The sequence below is a fragment of the Trifolium pratense genome, linkage group LG3, assembly GCF_020283565.1.
Source record: "Trifolium pratense cultivar HEN17-A07 linkage group LG3, ARS_RC_1.1, whole genome shotgun sequence".
Taxonomy (NCBI): domain Eukaryota; kingdom Viridiplantae; phylum Streptophyta; class Magnoliopsida; order Fabales; family Fabaceae; genus Trifolium; species Trifolium pratense.
In genome coordinates this window covers 35,444,295-35,462,172 of record NC_060061.1, presented here as the reverse complement: position 1 = coordinate 35,462,172, position 17,878 = coordinate 35,444,295, and the positions used below count along the sequence as shown (strand labels likewise).

At 32.6% G+C, this 17,878-nt stretch overlaps 2 protein-coding genes across 7 annotated transcripts; one reads left to right on the top strand and one right to left on the bottom strand.

Moving 5' to 3' along the window:
• Positions 1–3,739: 3,739 nt before the first annotated feature.
• Positions 3,740–6,118, top strand: LOC123917911. 6 transcript variants are annotated; one of them, XR_006812622.1, is made up of 4 exons: positions 3,740–4,253; positions 4,494–4,643; positions 5,175–5,249; positions 5,454–6,118. XR_006812622.1 is itself a non-coding variant. In XM_045969831.1 (4 exons), exons 2-4 carry the CDS (start codon positions 4,230–4,232, stop codon positions 5,813–5,815), a joined length of 708 nt encoding a protein of 235 aa, XP_045825787.1. In that variant the 5' UTR covers positions 3,740–3,951; positions 4,083–4,229; the 3' UTR covers positions 5,816–6,118. The 6 variants fall into 6 exon arrangements, 4 of the variants coding, with proteins under 4 accessions (XP_045825787.1, XP_045825790.1, XP_045825791.1 ...); XR_006812621.1 differs by having other exon boundaries at positions 5,441–6,118; XM_045969831.1 differs by lacking the exon at positions 5,175–5,249 and having other exon boundaries at positions 3,740–3,951; positions 4,083–4,253; positions 4,335–4,643; positions 5,441–6,118.
• Positions 6,119–6,763: 645 nt separating this feature from the next.
• LOC123917910 (patellin-3-like) lies at positions 6,764–10,351 on the bottom strand. The gene is made up of 4 exons (XM_045969830.1): positions 8,923–10,351; positions 8,423–8,547; positions 8,173–8,308; positions 6,764–7,180 (listed from the first exon to the last, which is right to left on the bottom strand). The coding sequence occupies exons 1-4, from the start codon at positions 10,066–10,068 to the stop codon at positions 6,923–6,925; spliced, it is 1,665 nt and encodes a 554-aa protein (XP_045825786.1). The 5' UTR covers positions 10,069–10,351; the 3' UTR covers positions 6,764–6,922.
• Between the last annotated feature and the right edge of the window lie 7,527 nt (positions 10,352–17,878).

Sequence of the window (17,878 nt, the reverse complement as noted above, 5' to 3'; positions counted from 1 at the left end):
AGTCATATAAATTAATTTAATATATTTTTGTAACCATCTACCTATATTAGAAAAGAATATACATAAGAAATTCTCAGTTTGCCCATTTTTAATTTTTTTTCACATCATTCAATTAAGGTTATTTTGTATCTTTATTCAAAAGTTTGTAGAATATTAAAATGCTAAAAAATTTCTCAACAATATTCGAATTTCTGACCTTTCAATTACAAGTCTTATTACATCTACCTTATTAAAATGTTAAAATATTATTTTTTATTATCTATATTTATTTTATCTACGGGCTTTTAATTTCTAAAGTGTCCCTTTTGACTTCATACATATATCTATTTCATCTCCAAATATCTCCAAATATCTTTATTGAAAAATTAGATTCCACTCAATCTCAAACTCATGCTTATCTTTAATTTATTGTTGATTGTTGTTGAATCAAAATATTTCCAGGAGGAGCATAAAAATAATTGGCTAATAAGTTTATGACAGGTCATGTATAAATTATTGCAGAGATGCTAATCATTTGAATATTTTATAGGGTTAAATATGTTATTCGTTTTTATAGTGAATTTTGGTTTTTTCCTTATAAATTTATTTTTATTCCAATGCAATGTTATGATTATTTAATGTTCAAAAAGTGTCTATGTAATGTCTACGTTAAACTTAGATTATATTATGTCCAAAAATGTCAAAATTTTGTGTACTAGGGATTGAAAACAAAACAGAAATTTTTTGGGAATGAAAACAAAAATTGCTAATTATAAGGACAACAACCAAAATTGGTAATTTTATAGGGACGAAAAACGTATTTAATTCTATTATTTATATTAGTATCTGTTGTTTTTTAATTTAAAATTTTGATTTTCTGTTAAGAGTCTCACATCGGTTGTGAGATGGCCTGACTAAGTGTTTATATACTAGAGGCAATCCTCACCTTACAAGCCGGTTTTGTAAGGATGAGTTAGGTCCAATACTCATTTCTAAGATGGTATCAGAGCCTCTCCACGATCTGCTGGGCCACCTGTTATCAGGTTTCCGCTATCGGGCCACCCACCGTTTATATCCACGCACCAAGCCCAATAGTGCTGGGCGTGAGGGGGTGTGTTAAGAGTCTCACATCGGTTGTGAGATGGCCTGACTAAGTGTTTATATACTAGAGGCAATCCTCACCTTACAAGCCGGTTTTGTAAGGATGAGTTAGGTCCAATACTCATTTCTAAGATTTTCAAAATATGTCATCGAAGAAACTATCGGGTAGAGTCGTGGATTAGGTTGCTATTTTGAAGACGTTTCGTGACACTGTCAAAAAACGTGGAAGGAAAACTATCAACCACGAAGTCCGATAAAACAGCTCAGTTCAAAACTCAATATCAAATATCTATTGTACCATAGAATCGATCAAGAATTACATTATGGCTATAATGGCCACTCTAGTATTGATATGTATACCAATCATATATGGCACAAAACAATCACTCAAAAGAAAAAGTTAAAAGAAGAAAAAAAAATTAGATGAAGCAAACGAGAAAGAGAACGGTGAGAAATACCCCCAAAAACTGTGAGTTTTGATGCAAGTTACAACTGAGGTGAACTAAGTTCCGCAACCAAAAATAAGAAAATTAAGGGACTCTCACTGATTGATGGAATATGTATCAAATGATGCGGTTTTAGAGGAAGCGGAATGTGAGATAGTGCATAAGAAGTGATGGGGTGTGCATGTGATGGTTAAGAGTTGTGTGTTGTCTCCCATGTGGTACCCCATGGGGCATACCCAATTGGTCATCTCCATTCTTATAAACACTACTAAAGTGTGTAGTCCCTCTAATGTGGAATTTTGTGAATTTTTTGTTAGCTCACATTTCATACTTAGTTTAAAACTTATATTTATTTCATACCAAGTTCCCTCCAATTCCTAAACTTGTTCTAGTAATTTTATAAAAATTACACTATATAGCTTCTGTAAAAAAAAAAAAATACTCGTATATATGCACATAAGAAAAAGTATCAACTTGGTTTATGCATTCACCTAAACGCTTTCAATATCTTTTTGCTGTGGCAAAACCTTGCTGGTCCAAATGGTGGCCATGCTTGTCAAATTCTTCATGCCTTAAAAGACGCAAAAAGGGTAATCAAGAAAAGAAGGCAAACAGGTATGTAAAGCAAGTTGAAAATCAAAGGGATATTGATCAATGATAGATGAAACCAAAGAATGAGTGGGTTTTATTATAAAATTTGGTGCGAAAAAGTTAAAGTAGGCTTGGTACTATTAGACATTGAATATTTAATGGGCCCTTAAAGTCGAGACCAAGTTAATTCACAATGCTAATAGTATTGATTAACAAAATACTTTTCTTAGAGTTAGAATCCGAGATTTCCAAGTTGTGTGTGAGTTTTAAATGATGTTTGTTACTCCTTCCGTTTCATAATGAATGATCTAGTCGACTGTTTTACGCATGTTAATGCATAACTTTGACGATTAATATTTGTAATTGTATAATAATAAAATTATAAAAATTTGATATTTTGAAAATACTCATCGAGGCAAATCCAACATCTTATAAGTTAATATTTATTTATTAGTAAAAAAAATATGGTCAAAACAAAATATATGAATAGTGCAAATAGTCAAAATAGTCAAATAGTCAAAATGGGTCACTCAAAATGGGTCACTCATTGATATATAGGCAAATTGTCAAAAAAATAAAATAACAATTGATATATTAACCTAGTACAAACACACAAGTTATGACTTTTACTCTACTACTACTCACAATGGCACAACTTAAAAAGTGAGATATCAATCAATAATTTAAGGGTGTGCTAATGTGTGTCTTAGAACACATATTAAAACACATATTAAGAAACCCAAAAGTAGAATTATATATTGTATTGAAAAATACAACACTTTAACTTTTGAAAAGTGAAATACACAATTTTTAAAAGAATATTTCTATATTAAATTGCTTATCATGTGTCCTTAGGGCACATTTTAACATTTGCCATAATTTTGAAGGAATAAATGTTGTTTTTATACTTCTCCTTGCATGCTGCTGGAATCATTGAGCACATAGTTTTTTTTTTTTCTTTTTTGACAAAATTGAGCACATAGTTTATACAGCCTCCAAAATGTCAAAGATATGCATATGTACTATATGTCTTGTTTAAAGTCTCTAAACGAAGTTAAAAATTAAAATCCAATGATTAATGAACAAGAGGACAAAAATTCCAAGGCAAAATAAAGATGGCAAATAACAAACCTAATATTAAAGTCTAAACTACTCTGTCATATATTATTCTAGAAGTTTAAATCCATGATAATATATTGGTTTCACCTTTTCTTCTTTTAATAATTAATGGTCCCAATATTGTGGGTAGACTCCGGTATGATATAAGAGCATCCACAATGGAGCTACTCATTTTTTAGTACTTAAGTGGACCACATATGTACACATCATTCATTTATAATTTTTTTAATAATAGTACATGATAAGTACTCAATCCCTCCAACCCAAAATCTCTTCAAAAGTTCTAAATTGGTCCCACTAGTAACACATCTATCCAATAACTCAACATCATTTTAAATGGATCCCACAAAAATTAGTTAGGTACTATGTCTTATTGTAGAACTAGTACCTATTAGGTACAATTTTGTTTTTACTCCAATCGGAGTACCTATTAGGTACTAGTACTTAAAAATATAAGTACCACCATTGGAGATGGTATAAGTATATAACCCGCCAACCAAAAAAAGAAAAGAAAAACCGTGTCTTTGTTTTTCAGAAATTTATTTGGTGAAGTTCAGGGTTTCGGAATTCCTAAGCTAGCAGAAGCTTTCTCACTCCCTCTAGAATCATGATTCGTTCCTCCAATGTCGTCAGACTTTTCTCATCTCATCTCTTCAATAACCGGCTCCTACCAATTCGATGTCTTACACAGAGTAGGGATTTCAAGTTCAATTGGGTATGTAGGTTTTATTTAACCTGTGTCAATGTATTTTATATGCAACAATCATTTATTTACATTTATATTTCATAATATTCAAACATGTTTTTCAATTTGGTGTTCTATTAATTTCTGCACTTATTTTCAAGGACGACTCTTGATGATGCGGAATGCTTTGAACTGTTCGAACTTTGGAGCAAAAAATATGGCAAAACATACTCCTCAGAGGAAGATAAACTCTACAGGTTTTCAACTGTTCACTTCTTCATGACGAAACAAATCCAAATTCTAACGAAATGAGCGAAGCATCCTCCGACGAGGTAGGTTTTACTTAACTTGTGAAACACTCTTTTCTTTGTATACATAGTTCATTTACCCAATTACCTGCTTGCTTAATGTAGTTTGGAATCAATTGCAATTTTTATGAAAGGACTTGTTTCATACGATGCTGCTCTTGCATTTTGTTTAATATGCAACCACAAATGTATATATATATGATGATAATATTCAACCATGTCTTTCCTTTTTGCACATGTTCAATATTTGCACTTATTTTCAAGGACTCTGTCGACGAGGAAGAAGAAGCGAGGGACAGACTTAATTATAAGTTACCCTGCAGGTCCAAGTTTCTTGATGAACATTTTGCCGATGATCCACCATATTATGACGTAAATCCAAGACCTATGACTCTGAAAAATGTAGCAAAATGGGTAGGTTTTACTTGTGTCAATTTGCATGGCAAACACTCGTTTCTTTCTTCTTTTTGCAATATACATAGTTAGGGATGACAATGAATAAAGTATGAGTAGGGTACAATAGTATCTATCCCCTTATCGAACAATATTTAAAAGAAAAAGAAAAAAAAACCTATACCCATATATATTTGTGTGGGTAATGATCTATGTATCCGTACTCATACCTTATGGGTACCTTAATTAGTACCCAATATCCATATCCTGATATTCATATTTTTTTCTAAAAAAAAAAAAGTCGATCATTTATTAAATATCATGTCATTTTAATAGAATGAAAAAAACTTCAATTTTTTTTTAATGTTGACTCATTAAAATTATAAACATTATTATTACTAATCTCAAGCTAACTTCATATGTTGTTGACATATTCACATCGTTTTTAAACTTCAAAAATTGTAATGTTGACTCATTAAAATTATAAATATTTTTATTAAAAATGTGTATGAGGCGGGGTGAGTACTAAAGTACCCATGCTCATTTTTTCAGGTACGTAATTATCCATACCCGGGCCCGTACCTAAAATGTGGAATTTTATCCTACCCAATGTGAGTATTTTTGCAGGTATGTACTGAGTATTGGTCAAATTGTCATCCTTATACATAGTTGATTTCCCCAATTGCCTGCTTGCTTGCAAATGATAGTTTGGCATTGATTGCATTATTTATGAAGGACTCGTTTCATATCATGTTGCTCTTGCATTTTGTTTAATTTGCAATCACTTATTTATATGTGATGATAACATGTTTTTCAAGGCCTCTGTACCAGACTTCTTTGAGCTATTCGAACGTTGGAACAAGGAATATCAGAAAACATACTCCTCAGATGAAGATAAACTTTCAAACTTTCATAAGCTGTACAAACTTTGGTACAAGGAATGTTACAAAACACGCTCCTCAGAGGAAAATAATTTCTACTGGCTCAAACTGTTAATGGCCAACTACCCCTTTAAGCTGCCCAACAAAAGTTACGAATCCTCTGTTAAGGGTAGTGGTCATCCTCTATGTTTCATGGAGATATTCGAACGTTGGAACAAGGAATATCGCACAAAGGAAGAAAAATACAAACAATTCTTGAAGAGAAGGATTGGTCGAGATGTAATAGTTTTTCATAGTCGCACTTTCGGATAATAGTTTATGAATTTATTTATGTGTAAGGTAGGAGAGAGGATTCTCTCATGAGTCATCACTTTAGGTAAATTTTGTTTTTGAGCCATTGATTTAGATGAGAGAGAAAAGGAAAAGTAGAAAGAAGGTGAATTGAATGGTGTGGATTGGAAAAAATTGAGGAATATGAGGAAAAACTTATGGAGAGAATCCATTCTCGTAAGGTAGTGTGGAGAAATAGTTCTCATCTATCTAGATAATAATTTAAACCTTTTTAGAATATCTAAGAACTTACTGTTGAATCAATTAATTAGTAATTATGTAATTGAGAAGTTGTTTGAATATGATAAAAAAAACTTGTGGATAATCAAATTGCTATTGTAAGCTCGAAGCCACAAATGGAGGGCAATGTCCCTGCTAAAGTAATGTACATTTTACATTTCATGATATTTTTCATTAATTCTCATCAAGACCTTCTTTTTTGGTACACAATTCTTCAATTGGCCTAGATCGATGGATGATATATGTGTTTAGTTACCTTAACTTTTAATTAACATTCTAATCAATGTGTAAAAAAGATTGTGAAATTAGTCAAAGTAAATTTATAAAAATTGAAAAGCAGAGACTTGATACATGACCCAAAAACAGTTTATATTTAGAACATGTATAATATACCGCGTAATTACCTAGCGAAGGAATTGATCGTTTGGATGTCGGGAAAAAGAAACCACTTTTGTGTATGGTTTACACCCGCGGCATTTGAAGTCAATATTCAGTGCTGCGCGAGCATCTAGTTAACAATGTCAATATTCGTTGTTAAAAAAAAATGTCAATATTCGTTTTTGGCGGAATTTGTCTTTGTTGTGTTTAGACTATGATAATGTTTAAGGGTCATTTTCCCCTTATTATGTTTATTTTTGTATGATACTCTTTTTTTCATAGGCCACATCTTGTGCTTATTATACAATAAAATAGACCAATAATTCCTCTGCATATATATCAATATAAGAATTCAAAAAACAAAACATCCTCTGATCAATAGTAACAACAATAATAAAATAAAAAAAAAACACCAAAAAGAATATATATTATATGCTCCAACACATAATAAAGATTAACATAGAAACTTTCTTAATCAGAAGTTGAAGGCTTGGTCTTCAAGCGATACAAGAGCTTCTTCTTCTTAGAACTTGAATTGTCAATGGTGAGAACAACTTTCCCAGGTTCACCAATTTTATAGTTGTTGCAAAGCACTGGTTCTTCTGATGAACCAACTTTTCTAGTCTTCTGGATGATCACAGTGTAGCTTCCTTCTGAACTTGGCACAAATTCGGCACCATAGCTTACTTCCCACCCAATTACTCTTAGCTCCCAAGATAGTAGACAATTCTGCAAGTTCCCAATAACATATTTTCAATGCATTATAAAATAAAATATATTTGAAAGCTGAATTTACTATCCCAAAACACAGTAAGTTTATATTTGGATGCACAGTGAGCCACCACAAATTTTGGCAAGCTTCAACAAAATCATGGTGCCAAAAGTCACTGTGATTTCGCCAAACTCACCACATATTCAATCATACACACCAAGTAATGGCAGCATGGGAGAACTAAAGTATAAGATTCAAATAATTACTTTTTTATTTATTTGATAGCTAAATGGAGTAGAAAACAACATAAGTAGCACTAGAATCACAAAATGTCGATGTGATTTTGGTAAAAACTACGTTTTCAACAAAATTGTTATTGTTATCACTACCAACAACGTGCGGCACAAATAGTAGATATTTGAATCCATTAATTATTAGGTTTAGAGTTCGACTCATTGTCAAATGAGTATGAAAAAACATATGTTGGAAGAAATCAACCCCTTAAATGAGTCTCAAATATCTTGAAGAATTAATCTCCACAGTTACGCGAAGGATACATTGGTATACCAAAGAATAAAATTTGTGATCACTAAGATTTTGATAAACGTAGCTTATGTTTGAGTTTGAATTTGTGGATTAGTCTCCACAGTGGGCCATCTTAAGTTTGACAAGTGCTAAAAATTGAAATTTCAATCCTAAGATATTGCTACTATTTTGAACTAAAATGAAACTATCTTATTCAAATTGAATTATGTTTGTTTCCACATTTATTTAACTATTCCTCGTTCAAGCATCTATCTACTAAAGTCAGGGTATAGATAAGCACAAATTGCTGCATAAAATAGAGGAAACAAACAAAAGTGGAAAAAGACAAATAAAAATATGAAAAAACAGAGGAATCCTAGGAAAGATTACACATACCAATGCAACGTTCCTTGGATTCAAAATAATAAAAAAAAAACAATCAATCCCGACAAAACTGACATGTAAAAAAAGCAACCAAACTCACCTCAGTAACTGGAAATTCCACGGTGTGTTTTGCCGCAGGCCTCACTGTAATTTCTGTAACAGCATCAGTAATTCCAAATTCACCATCTTTGCTTAATCCACCATATTTGACAGGAAGTTGCTCCGGAGCTATGTATCTGAAAAATCCATATGACACAACAAATTGAGACACTTAACAAACTAAGAAAAAAAGACAAGAACAAGAAACTTGTTTAGTCTTATTTTGCTATGTTTTTTTTTTCTTTATTCACCTTAGAAGTGTCTCAGCTGATTTGGATGGTCCTGCAAATACAAACTTGCTTTTTGTTCTTTGTGTAAGAAATGGACTTATCATCCTGTTCACTGCTAAGTACCACCATGGCACATTGATAAACACCTATATAACACAAAAATGAATTAAACATGATTAAGAAACTCAACAGTTTAATTTGTAATTGATTAAGCATAGTTAATATCAGTATTAGCATAGTTCTAATTCTAAATTACAATATGCAACCACAACTTCAACATCAATAGCAACCTATGAAGCACGAACATAAAACACGGACAGACACCAGACACAACACTAACAACGATAACATGTCATGAATTCAATATAATCACATGTGTCAGACATCGGTTTAGTGCATGTTGGTATTACGATTTGTCGAAATCATGGTGAGTCACCCTGATTTCAGCAAATGGTGATACCGGCAAACATGCAATTAGTATAACTGCAAACAAAATTTAGAATTATGAAAAGCATTATTACCTGTTTAGCTAGAAATTCAGGATAATTATCCTGAAGCAATTGAAGTGCTTGTTTAGTAGCTTGTCTAAGCTCCCATTTAGTAGGACCAGGAGAATTCTTAAGATCATTAACCTGAACAATAGTACATATACCACCAGGATTAAAATCCAATTTCCTAATACTCTTTTCCAAAAACTGAATTCTCCATCTCAGAAACTTTTGTCTGTTTTCTTCATCAGAAAATGTTTTCTTATAAACTTCCTTGTTATCAAATTCTCCATAAATGTTATAACAAACAGGGTGTCCTTCTTTATCATATCCATGCATGTAAACCGTTTTCTCTAAATATTCATCGCTTAAATTTTCATCGAATAATAATTCGTCGATTTTGAACTCTTTTCTCCAACGAATTGTGTCCTTAATCATTGTGAATGCTTCTTTCACTTTAAAGTCTCTCGCTCGGAGAAATTTCAACAGAATAACGTCAGTTCTTTCGTCTAAAAGGAGTGGTATTCCCCAAATTGACACCTCTTCTGGTTGTTGTTGTTGTTGTTCTGGAATTGATGAAGAGACAGCTACAACGGTTTCTTCAATTGCTTCAACCGTTTTAGCTCCATCTTCATCTACAGAAGAAGCAGCAACATCAGCTTCCTTCTTTTCTTCTTTAGCTTCCTCAGGTTCAGTCACCGGTGGTGGTGGTGACACGTCATCATCAGCGGTAGTAACAGCAACAACAGATTCCGTTTCAGAAACTTGTTCATTCTGTTCTTCTTTCTTGTTATCATCAACAGGTGGTTGTGTTTCAGCTTCTGGTGTTGGTTCGGGTTCGGGTTCTGGTTCGGATTTTTCTTGCTTGGGAGTTGTAACTGCTGAGAATTCATGTTTGTTAAGTGCTTCTTGAATAAGCTGTTTTAGCTCTTGAAGTGCTTTTTTCTCAGCTTCAGGTAACTCGCCAACGATAGTACTCTCTTCCTTGAACGAACCTGATTCAGGAACTTTTTCATCGTCACCAGGCTTTGACACATCGGTTTCAGTCACAGTCTCTAGAGTATTGTTTTCAACGGGCTTTTTCTCGGGCTCGGGAATGGGCTTGGGCTCATCAGTGGATTCGGTCTCAGCAGGAGGCACTGCCTCTTGAGTTGTTAATTTTGGAACTTCATCAGCCATAGTTTGATTGAGACTAATTGAATAACTGTGAAATGAAAACTAATTTGAAAATGAAGAAAGTGTAAGAGAGAGAGAGAGAGAGAGTGGTGGAGTGTGATGGGGATAGAAGGGTTGTTTCGTGGGGAAGCGGTTATAAAGAGTAGGGTGGATGAGAATTGAGAAGGACCAGTCTGTGCCAGATTGGAATCTGGGCATTAAGTGGGCCCAAGGCCCGGAAATAACGGTGTTATTAGACTAACTACCAAACATGCTGGGCCTACTTGCCAGTTACTCAGCCCAACCTGTTAGAATTTGAAGCCAACGGGCATTCACATATAAGAGTTACTTTTGTCGTCCTATTATTTTCTTAAACATTGTCCGCTACTTAAATAATGTAGGGTATTTTTTCCTAAAATTTCTCATTTTATAATATTCACTACTTAAGCAGCGGATGAGTAAAAATAAGGCATGCAAGTAATCAGTAGGTGGCAAAAGTAACTCCATTCACATATATCTTCTTCTTTTTTTCTTTCCAACCTAAGCATATCTTACTTTATAGTATAATTAATAGACATAAAAAAGGAATCATATATTAAACAAGGATTAAAGTGGGTAATTTGATTAATTAAAGTGATGGGAATGTATGATTTAGGGAGGGGAAAGAGAAAAGGAAATGGGAAAAGAGGATTTGAATCCGTTAATTGGCACTTGATGAGGTTTTTGTGTTGGTTAGTGACTCATCTTACATTTTTACTACCTTTGATGGGGAGAAGATTGTCTCCCGTGGATATCTCACCGGAGAAAATCCAGTGTTGATATCCACCCTTCATTTTTTTTGGTTATGCTCAATTACTTCTAAAAAAATAAAATCAATGGTGTGGATATAATGGGAGAGTAATGTCAATGGAGACAATCTTCTCCCACCTTGGATGCATTCAATGTTTTCTCTTTTATTATTGGATGCATGTGTAAAATAATTTTACACTAACGGTGCATATAAATTAATTTTTAAAATAATTGGAAATAAATTATATTTATTTTATTCAATTGATTTAAAAAAAAAAAAAAATTGTGTTGTGTGACATCAAATAATCAAACCACAAGACACTTTGTTACTTTTCTACTTCTTTTTGGTTGACCAACATTCGAGGAATGAAGATTTAAAATTTTATTAATCTGACCGTTTAATATCACTTATATCGCTTAATAGGCCCGACAAACAAATGAGATTAAGAAATTTTATGATCAGACTCCAAATGTATAGACAATTTGTAATAACAGTCACATAGAAAATACGTCGTCATTCTTTGAGTATAGTCACCACTACTTAAATCTAGTTTTCATGAATTAGCCAAGAAGTTTGCTTAAAACTACCAATTTTGACTGAAGATTTCAAATTTTATCAATTTGACCGTTCAATATCACCTAATAGGACCGACAAACAAATGAGAATAGGAATTTTGACGATCGGACTCCGAAAGTATATACCAATTGTAATAAAAGTTTCATCAGAAACATCGTTTGAAGAAAGGGTCATGAAGTTTGACTAAAACTACCAATTTTGACTAGAGATTTCGAATTTTATCAATCTGACCGTTCAATAACATCTAATAGGACTGACAAACAAATGAGATTAAGAATTTTGACGACCGAGCTCTGATGTATAGACCAATTGTAATAACAGTCTTATCGGAAACATAGTTAAAGAAAGGGTCATGAAGTTTGACTAAAACTACCGATTTTTACTAGAGATTTCGAATTTTATCCCAATAAAGTATACATACATGTCTGGTTACTAAAAACGTATTTAATCCAATAACGTATCCATACAAATTTGAATAATACAGTAGAAACTCTTTAAATTAATACTCGGTAAATTAATAAACTCTCTAAAATAATAAATTTGTCCGGTCCCGACTTGGGCCAGTGTAAAAAATTGAATAATTCGATAAAATAATAAGATAATAATTTTTTGGGAGATCCCTTTATAATTTTCGGTCCCAAGAAAATCATAAATTAATAATTCATAGAAACTGAAAAAAAATATATTACACTTGGTTGAAATATGATTCAATAATTGTTTGTTTTCCTTTAAAGTTCAAGTCTGTTTGGATATGAATACAATATTTATTAATTTACATTGAGTCCCAAGATTTGCTGCAACATAATTCTAAGAGACATAGACTAATTTGTCTTTTTGTTTGGTATGTACCGTATAATTACTTAAAAACTCTTTAAATTAATAATTATTAATTTATCGATAAATTAATAACCCTCTAAATTAATAAATTTCTCCGGTCCCGACATTATTAATTTATAGAGTTTCTACTGTATTTGGATACCTTCCTGTAATAAATGTTGCTTCGGAGAGTGAAATTGGACATATTGTAATTATTCAAAATCTCCGATGGTGCTCATTAACCACTTGAAATAAAAAATGTCTCGTAAAAATGATTTATTTAATAAGTTAAATTACTTTATCCAATATTAGTAGTTTTTTTTTTGGTATAGTTAGTAGTTTAATTATTAGAGTTTTTTTTTTTTTTTTAAAACTCAAAATAAATTATAGAAAAGAAAAGTGGAGTACAAAGAGGGGGGACCAAACCAAACCTTCAAATAACATTAACATATTCTAAAAAACGGGAGGCCGAGCCTATTTCTATCAAGATCCTCTCTAATGATGATAGGAGAAATATTCCACCAAGCATAATCGTTCAAAGCAAGACCAAAAGAGGCAAGTTTATCAGCACAGTGGTTCCCTTCCCTATAAATATGAGAGATACAAAAACTCATATTTTTTATCTTTGTGATGCAATTCAGCCAACGATTCTTTAACTGCCAAGGAATTACATGAGGGGATTTGAAGGCTAAAACAACTAACTTAGAATCACATTCTAACCAAAGCTGCTTCCAATTTTTCTCAAAAGCACATTCAATAGCTATAATAACTCCCATGATTTCAGCAAATAAAGCATTAGCTATTCCAAGATTTTTAGCAAAACAACCAAGAAACTCACCCTTGTAATTTCGAAAAACTCCAGCACAAGCAGCTGGCCCTGGATTTCCCATTGAAGTTCCATCAGTATTGCATTTGTACCATCCATTTAGTGGAGGAGACCACAAAACTTCAACAATTTTAGCAGGTCTAGATTGATGAATTTCAATCTTAAAAAACTTCAAAATTTCAAAATCAAAAATAGAAGAACCAGCAGTCAATCTAGTGCAATTACCAACTAATGAAACATTGGCAATTATCAAAGAGGTAATTGAATTGAAATTTGGCTTGATATTTTTGAATCTCAAATTGTTTCTACTAAGCCAAATGGAGTTCAATATATAAATAACAACAGCAGTAATTGTGATTTTGCATTGAGGGTTCCAATTACCACTTGTGACCTGCCATAGAGTAGATAAAGAGGAGACATCAATTCTATGATTAATAATAGCAGCCAACCAATTCCATAAAGCAAGAGAAAACTGACATTCGAGAAACAGGTGGTTGGTAGTTTCAGAATCCTTGTTGCACAAACAACACATAGAAGGCAGCTGCATTCCTCTAGCAGCAAGCATTTCATCTGTAGGCATCTTATGATGGAATAATCTCCAAACCATAAAAGACTTGGATGGAGGAATAGCTATGTTCCAAAGAGATTTTGCCCAGCTAACTTTTTGACCTGAAGTTGTGAAACAGGAGTATGCATCTTTAAGGGTGAGCTCGCCATGAGCATTATAGATCCATATCAATTTGTCCTCTTTATCTTCTAATGGAATAGTGAATTGATTGAGATATGGTAAGAGTGTAGGATAGGCAGCTTGTAAGTCTAATGGAACAATCCATTGATGATTTAAGATGAAATCTGACACCTTTGCATGGAGAAAATGATGTAAGTGCTGAGGAATTTGTAAAAAGTTAACCAATTGAACTCCACTCCAATTATGCAGCCAAAAATTTATATTATTACCATTACCAACAAGCCATCTGGTATTTTGAGCGATAAGATGATCCTGATTCTTGATCCCACTCCATAAAGAAGAGTAAATGTGATGTTTAATAAATCCATTTTTTCTAACCACCCTGCTTCTCAATAAACTGGCCCATTGATTGTCTGAGTTAAAGAGATCCCAAAACAATTTAAGATTTGATGCCTTGTTAAGGTTGGAAAGGGATCTGATGCCTAATCCACCTTCATCAATAGGACTGCACATCTTATTCCAAGAAACTGTAACAAGTTTTCTGACAAGAAGATCACCACTCCAAATGAAGTTTCTCATATATCTCTCTAACATTTTGATTAAAGAGATTGGCCAAGAATAAGTGGTTATAGAATAGACCAACATACTATGAATTACACTTTTAACAAGTTGGATTCTACCAGCATAAGTTAGAAGAGATGCTTTCCAAGAGGCCAGCTTCATCTTAACCTTGTCCACAAGTGGTTGAAAGTAAACTGCCTTAGGCTTTCCTTTGAAAATAGGGACTCCTAAATACATGAAAGGCAAGGTTCCAATGCCAAAACCAAGAGAGCTAGCAATGCTTGTGAGCCTAGTGTGAGTGATTGATCCTGCAAAGATAGTTGACTTCTGAGGGTTGATGTGTTGACCTGATATCTGAGCATATCTAGCAAAAAAAGAGGAAAGCACTTCGATGTTTGATGAAGTTCCTTTACAAAACAGCATGACATCATCAGCATATAAAATGTGTGAAGGAATGGAGACATTTCTAGTTCCATTGAGAGGCTTCAACTTATCTTCAGACACCAGTTTAGAAAGACCTCTGCTAAGAACCTCTTCAGCTATGCAAAAAAGCAAAGGAGACAAAGGATCACCTTGCCTAACACCTCTGGCACAACTAAAGAACCCTTCCTGTTTTCCATTGATTGATATAGACAATTTTGCAGAATGAAGAATTGTTTGAATCCAATTGCAAAATTTTTCACAGAAACCAAAAGTTTTCAGAACTTTAAGTAAGAACTGCCAGTCAAGAGTATCAAATGCTTTGGCTATATCAATTTTGATGGCTAAATTTCCTCCATAAGCTTTGTTGTGCAGCATATTAATGGCCTCAGAGGTAAGACAGACACAATCCTTAATTTGCCTCCCTTTGATGAAACCCCTTTGTTCTTTTGAAATGATATTAGGCAAAATTAAAGCTAATCTATCCGCAAGAATCTTTGAAATGATTTTGAATTTGAAATTTGCTATAGCAATTGGTCTATACTGACCAATTGTATCTGCATTTTGGACTTTAGGAATGAGCACCACTGTGTTTGAGTTATAATTAGGCATGACCCATTAGTTCTAAAAAATTCCAATACCGCATTAGAAACATCATCTTTAACAATGTTCCAATAAGTTTGAAAGAAAAATGCTCCAAAACCATCAGGTCCAGGTGCCCCATCCTTATTTAAAGAGAACACAGCATTATGGATTTCAGTCAAAGATGGAAGTAAGGTGAGCATACTGTTTATGTCAAAAGTAACCAATTATTAGAGATATTTTTTAGTAGTTTAATTATTAGAATTATTTTTTTCACCGTCGTTACCGATTACATAAGGTTGATTCTCTCCTCCCATATCTGGGTTCTTGCATATTAGTTGACTTATGTCTTAGTTGATTGAAGAGTAATCGAATTTGGATTCTCGCATATTAGTTGACTTATGATTAGTTCAAGTTATGATTTTTATGTCTTAGTTGGCTGAAGAATAGTCGAATTTGGATTCTCACATATTAGTTAACTTCTGATTAGTCTAAGTTAAGGTTTTTATGTCTTAGTTGACTGAATAATAGTCGAACTTTAAGGACCTTTCATTAAAAATAGCTTTTCGATGAGACTGTTTTTACAACTGGTATATACTTGGAGTCCGATCATCAAAATTTCGATTATCATTTGTCTGTCAGTCCAATTAGGTGATGCTGAACAGTCGAATTGATAAAATTCAAAATCTACAATCAAAATCGGTAGTTTTAGTCAAACTTCAAGGTCATTTCACTAAAACTAGGTTTCCAATCAGGGCCGGCTTCGAGATTTTGAAGACCCAGGGCAAATAATAAAAATGGACCCCTAATAATAAATACATTTTTTTTATAAAAAAAAAAATAACATCATTTATCTGAATTATAAATAATATTAACATCAAAATTGGTATTTCTTATGCCATTTTTGAGGATTTGCAATAAAACTTTTGATGTTAAAAAAAAAGTTATTTATCTATGTAACTAACATAAAAAAAAAAAAAGTCATATTTCGCAAAGTTAAAATTGAATCGATAAATAAAAAATTGAAAGATAATTAGTAAATGAAATTATACATTCGGAAACAATTATAAAACAAATAGGCATATTATGCTAAAAAGTAAACAAAAAAATTGAAAGATAATTAGTAACTGAAATTATTATAATATCCATTGGGAAACAATTATAAAACAAATAGGCATATTAGCTAAAAAGTAAACAAAAAACTATACATAGTATGGGTATCGAACACGGGACCCCATCATCCCAAAAACTTAGTAACAACTAAACTTAGTAACAACTCTCGCACCACTAAACCATTTGATTTCTCTTGTAATATTATCTCCGGAAAACTATATAACCAATACTAAGATTTGTTGGGCTGATAAAAAAAAATTGAGGCCCCAATTTTTTGGTGGCCCTGGGCTCGGGCCCAGCTTGCCCTGGCCCAAAACCGGCCATGTTTCCAATGAGTCTATTATTATAACTGATCTATATATTCGGAGTCCGATCATCAAAATTATGATTCTCATTTGTTTTTCAGACAAATTAGGTGATATTGAATGATCGGATTGATAACATTCGAAATCTTATGTCAAAAATGGTAGTTTTAGTCAAACTTCTAGACCCTTTCTTCAAAACTAGATTTTCAATGAGACTGTTATTACAACCGATATATACATTCAAAGCCCGGTCATCGAAATTTGGATTCTCGTTTGTTTTGTCAGTCTAATTGGGTGATATTGAACGGTTGGTATGATAAAATTCGAAATCTTCAGTCGAAATCGATAATTTTAGTCAAACTTCAAGTCCCTTTAATTAAAACTAGGTTTCTAATGAGACTGTTATTACAATCGGTCTATACATTCAGAGCCCGATCATCAAAATTCTAATTCTCATTTGTTTGTCAGTCAAATTAGGTGATATTGAACGGCCAGATTGATAATATTTGAAATCTCCAGCCAAAATCGACAGTTTTAGTCGAACTTCATGGTATTTTCATTAAAATTAGATTTCTGATGAGACGGTTATTACAACCGGTCTATACATTCGCAGTCCGATCATCAACATCTTTCACATTTGTTTGTCACTCCAATCAGGTGTGATATTGAATGGTTAGATTGATAAAATTTGAACTTTGTAGTTAAAATCGGATGTTTTGGTCAACTTCACGGCTCTTTCATTAAGACTAATATTTAGATGAAACTGTTATTACAATCTGAATCTATCTATACATTGGAGTCCGATAATCTCATAATTGTTTTTCACAAAGAAATTTTCAATCGCAAAAATTAAGAATATGATATTAAAATTAAACAAATATTCTTACATTAAATCTATAAAAATATTCTAGGTACAAATTTAATCTGTATCTATTTATATACTACATATAAAGAGAATACATGAGTTTTGGTATGAACTTTTTATAATACCAACAATACATTTGATTTTTATTAACAAACTCACTATAACATAAGACACATTTTTTTAGCAGCAAAAATATTTTATTAATAAACTCACCATAACATAAGACATATTTTTTTTTTGACATAAGTTAGACATAGACAAACGCGGATCGCGCTTGTCTGACCCGCTAGTT

Excerpts from the sequence above, each read along its gene's own strand:
- LOC123917911 (XM_045969831.1), top strand. The coding sequence starts at position 4,230 with ATGAGCGAAGCATCCTCCGACGAG. Across the intron at positions 4,254-4,334 it reads GCGAAGCATCCTCCGACGAG|TTTGGAATCAATTGCAATTT; the intron begins GTAGGTTTTACT and ends TGCTTAATGTAG. Across the intron at positions 4,644-5,440 it reads TGAAAAATGTAGCAAAATGG|GCCTCTGTACCAGACTTCTT; the intron begins GTAGGTTTTACT and ends ATGTTTTTCAAG.
- LOC123917910 (XM_045969830.1), bottom strand. The coding sequence starts at position 10,068 with ATGGCTGATGAAGTTCCAAAATTAACAACTCAAGAGGCAGTGCCTCCT. Across the intron at positions 8,309-8,422 it reads TCAGCTGAGACACTTCTAAG|ATACATAGCTCCGGAGCAAC; the intron begins GTGAATAAAGAA and ends TGGATTTTTCAG. Across the intron at positions 7,181-8,172 it reads TGGAATTTCCAGTTACTGAG|AATTGTCTACTATCTTGGGA; the intron begins GTGAGTTTGGTT and ends GGGAACTTGCAG.